This window comes from Hydra vulgaris, chromosome 12 (assembly GCF_038396675.1).
Source record: "Hydra vulgaris chromosome 12, alternate assembly HydraT2T_AEP".
NCBI classification, from domain to species: domain Eukaryota; kingdom Metazoa; phylum Cnidaria; class Hydrozoa; order Anthoathecata; family Hydridae; genus Hydra; species Hydra vulgaris.
In genome coordinates, this window is record NC_088931.1 from 56,319,005 (window position 1) to 56,323,613 (window position 4,609).

At 28.4% G+C, this 4,609-nt stretch overlaps 1 protein-coding gene across 1 annotated transcript; it reads right to left on the reverse strand.

Moving 5' to 3' along the window:
* Positions 1-621: 621 nt before the first annotated feature.
* Positions 622-3,417, reverse strand: LOC136088848 (uncharacterized). The gene is made up of 2 exons (XM_065813792.1): positions 2,845-3,417; positions 622-2,393 (listed from the first exon to the last, which is right to left on the reverse strand). Exon 2 carries the CDS (start codon positions 2,139-2,141, stop codon positions 1,485-1,487), a length of 657 nt encoding a protein of 218 aa, XP_065669864.1. The 5' UTR covers positions 2,142-2,393; positions 2,845-3,417; the 3' UTR covers positions 622-1,484.
* Between the last annotated feature and the right edge of the window lie 1,192 nt (positions 3,418-4,609).

Consider the following 4,609-nt stretch of genomic DNA (forward strand, 5'->3'; position numbering starts at 1 on the left):
TAAATATTTTTGATTAATTTATTAGTTTTCGTGTACAAATAATGAACTTTGTGATGAATAAAACTTAAAGAACTTTGTCTCTAAACAGTTACATAGTTATTTCTTTAAATTGAAAAAATGTAGCACTTTTTTATAAAAAAACTAAATTAGCATTATTTGGTTGCACTCGTTTTGTCCGATACTGTATATATATATATATATATATATATATATATATATATATATATATATATATATATATATATATATATATATATATATATATATATATATATATATATATATATATATATATATATATATATATATATATAGGGGAGAGTTGCCTTAATTGGAACACTTTAGGAAAAAATATTTATTAACCAAAGATGGCTTAACTATGAAAACATTTATGAATTAAATAATATAGATATACAACCCTACTATGCTTTTATTAATGATTCGACTCTATTGATCGCACCCTTATTGGATATAAACTTTGATTTTTCAAGGCACCATTTTGTTCCAATAAAGGCAACTGGTCTCCTTGAATGGAACACATATATTCTTTAATTAGAACAGTTCTAATATTTGAATAAATTACAGGTATAAAACTTATGGCTCAAAGGAAAAATTAATTGATTAGCTTTTTAATAAAAGATATTTAAAAGATATAATAACAAATAAAAATTACAACAAATATTTAATCCTTTTTTCGCAATTCATAAGTCTTTTTTTCTTGCAGCTTCTGCACTTGGGATGGTAGTGGTGATATGTGGTGTGCTGAGGTGGCGATGGTGATTTTATTTGATGTGCTCAATTTCATTTGGTCCATGGTGATTGAGTCAAGTGCTACTTTGCTTTCCTGTGGTTTTTGCAATAGTTTGGCAGTTATTGGATTTAGTGTGAGCTTTTTTTTGTAGATTTTTTAATTTGTTTGGAAGCTATTTGATTTAGCGTGTGCTTTTGATTTCTTGGTGTAATTTCTAGAGCACATCTATATGGGGAGCTTGTAAGATCAGCCGCCTGAGTTGATCCTGATCTTCTTTTTTTGTTTTTTACTTCAAGTGAAACCACTGGCAAAAGAGACTAAATTGAAACTGAAACATGACATTTTAATTTTTTTTCACTTGATTTATCTGTAGATAATTTTGTCATGCCATCTATACTTTCAGATGACTGAAGATTGTTTGAAGGACCAACATCAGTAAATGAAGAGGCTGTAAAATCAGAATCAGTGAATACATTTATGTCCAAAGGCCACAACCCACTAGCCTGAAATCCTTTCATAGCAATTCTCAATGATGCTGCCTGACTATATGCGTCACCAAATAATTCTGCAACTTGCCAAGTTGTTACTGGTTGTGATATATGTGACCGCATCCATTTTCGCATAGCTTCATCATAGTATGTACCAAGTGGTCCAAAGAACGCAACGTCTAATGGTTGCAGTGTGTGTGTAGTATGGGGAGGTAGTGATACCATACGCACTCCAGCATTTCGTGCTAGATATATCGCTGCCAATTTTTTGAATGTGTAACATGACCATCAAGTATCAACAAAACTTTTGATTGTGTTAAAGGTTTAACAACTTTAATGAAATGATTGAGCCAATCTAAAAAACCTTCATTTGACATCCATCCTTTCTCTTTAGTACTAAATACAGTTCCTAGAGGTGCACCATTTGTTATTTCTGGCTTCATTCTTTTGCATTTATATATCAACATTGGTGGAACATAAAATCCTGCTGCAGATACACAAACTACAGCTGTTACTGAATTTCCTCGTTCACTACTAGTCATAATTCCAACTCGTTTTTTGCCCCTTGCACTAATAATTTTTATCTGACCATCTTGTACTGTTGATAAACTAGTTTCATCCATATTATAAAGTCTGTCTGGAGTTAACTTTTCTTCCATGTATAACTTTGAAAGTAAATTAAAGAAAGATTGCACTCGCTCTTTATTAAAACCTTGTGCACGTGCAATTGATGTTGATTCAGGCCCACGAAGCGACAGTTGTGGGTGCCTTTGCATAAATGCATAATACCACTTTTTTCCTGCTATTCGTGTTTGTTTGTTAAAATTATGTGTGATGTTGTTAGCTTCCGCAATATCAAATGCTAGACGACGAAGATCATCAATCCTTAATCCAAAGTACATTGATTCTAATAATAAACAGTGATCAGCTAGTTCTGTTTCAATTTCATTAGGTAAGGAGGTAAGTCGACCATGAAATTTCACATTTGCAACAGCAACTTTGTTTTTTTCATTTATATGCCTTGACAAAGTTGCTTTTGGAATACAAAATTCATAAGCGGCTTCATTTAAGCTGATTTCTCCTTGTTTTATTGCTTTAACAGCCTTTTTCGAGTTTTCTACTTTCCATTTTCCATATTTTCGTGGTGTTTGTATCTAAAATAAAAGCAAATTACTATGAAGATACATAAGTAGAGTTTTATAATCTTATTACAGGCTTATTTTTTCATATATTTATTTGTTATTCATATATGATTAAGTTAATTATATACTCATTATATAATCATTATTTTTCATCATTTTTGTTTAGTTAATCATTAACTATATAAATCAAAATCTATATAAACTATATAAAGTTTGCAACTTTATATATTAACTTCTATATACAGTAAAAAACTTATGCTGGGTATATACTTTGTGTTGTCTTACAAGTTTATCCGTTAAATAGAAATGTATAACTTTTGTAAAACTTTTACATTTTATTTTTTACTAAAAGATAAAATGATTTGTTAATTAAAGTATACGATGTTTACAGTCAACTTTATATCCTTAGACTATGACTAGACTTTAGACTATGAAAAAAATTTTGTGAAAAATCATTTCATACTTTAAAGCAAGACTAAATACCAATTCCAAAAAAGCAACAAATGTCTAACAATAATACTATGTCTATAAAAGAAATTCGCTTTAAAAAATATTATACAGTCGGACTAATGAAATTTTCTGATAATTCGGACGTCAAGTAGCGTGTTATGAGATGACATCGTTTCAATTACGGCAACTTTTGAAGTTCCATTCTGGGCAACATAGGACCATGGTGTTGTAGCAAAATATTTACATACAAGTAACAACTTACGATATAAGCTCTTAATATCACATAGACTTGAAACCCTTAAAATTTAAAATGTAAAAAAAATTATCATCAAACTCAATATCGTTAAGCTTCTGTAATCGTTTAAATGCAACGATAAAATTAGATCGCAAAAATTTTTTTCTTTTAAAAAAAGTAATTTTATTCACATACGTGCAGTTTTTAAGTTTAAATACCAGAAGTTTCAAAAAATAAAGAAAATTATTTTCTTTACAAGAAAAAATATTCATGAAAGTAGAATAAGTTCCAGTTTCTAAATAAAGCTAAGTGTTCCAATTAAGGAGCTGTTCCAATTTCGGCAACTCTCCCCTATATCTGGCCTAATCGGGAAAGGCGTGCGATTGCAATCTGATCTTGACCACGCATACAATATTTAGTTGTGACAACTTGCCCACGACTTCATAGATGCTTTGAGAACATTTCAAAAACTAATCAAGCGCAAAAAAGTTTAACTGGACCGATGAGAAACAATTACAAAAATTAAAAGCTGCCTGATTAAATTGTTATAAAATAAGTTTAGAATAATTAATAAACTTCGTCTTTTATAATTAAGCGACACTCTTTTATATAAAGTAAAAACTTACTATTAATAATTGTTTAATAAAGAAACAATTGTTATTCAATTTATCAAAGAGTTTAGTATAATTTCTTTTATTTGAGTACTTCTGATTTATTTCAACAAGATTCTAATAAACAAACGTTTGTTGATTTGTTTAATAAATAAAAAAAGTCAATCTTTTTTTAACGATTTCGCGCCTTGCGTAGTTGGCCTGTTTTTACAAATTACATACAATTCTTTGTAGTACGACGAACAAAAGAAACAGTTAAATCATTCAGTTACTATGACAATGTAAGAACATTGTTTTTAGCAGAGTAATTCCACGTCAAAACAACCAATTTTTTTAAACATGTAATCCTATGGCCTTAGATTTTTTTTTATTTTTACCATAGTACATTATAAATAAGATAAATCCCAAAATTTCAAAGTCTAACTCCCAACGGTTCGTGAGTAATGGTTGTTTTAATTTTGGCTACTATTATTGTTTTGGTCATTTTCCGCCATTTTTAAATTTACATTTCTCCTTATAACATCAAGTCTATAAACATGTGAGTTCTAAAAATAAGTGACTTAGTTAATTTCTAGGTGAGGAATTTGAATATATAAATAAAAAACTCATTTTATAACTAATAAGTACCTAAATATCAATTATAAATGTTAAAATAATGGACACCTGCCCCAGTAAAATTTTTAGGTGTGCAGTAAACTTTTTATGTTTATAATTTTAAATTAGATCATTATATGTTTGAAGAACATTGTGTAAAAAATTCATTTCTGTCAAATACATAGTTTAAAAATTAAATGAAAACTATTACAAAAATAGAAAATATTGCAGATTTCGCTTATCGCATCATCCAAAATAAATAAAAATGATGCATACTTGAATTGATATACAATTTTTTATAATATATCCATTAAAAATTAATGATTTACAAATACATA

What these genes read in the sequence shown, in the direction of transcription:
- LOC136088848 (XM_065813792.1), bottom strand. Translation starts at nt 2,141, where the DNA reads ATGTACTTTGGATTAAGGATTGATGATCTTCGTCGTCTAGCATTTGAT.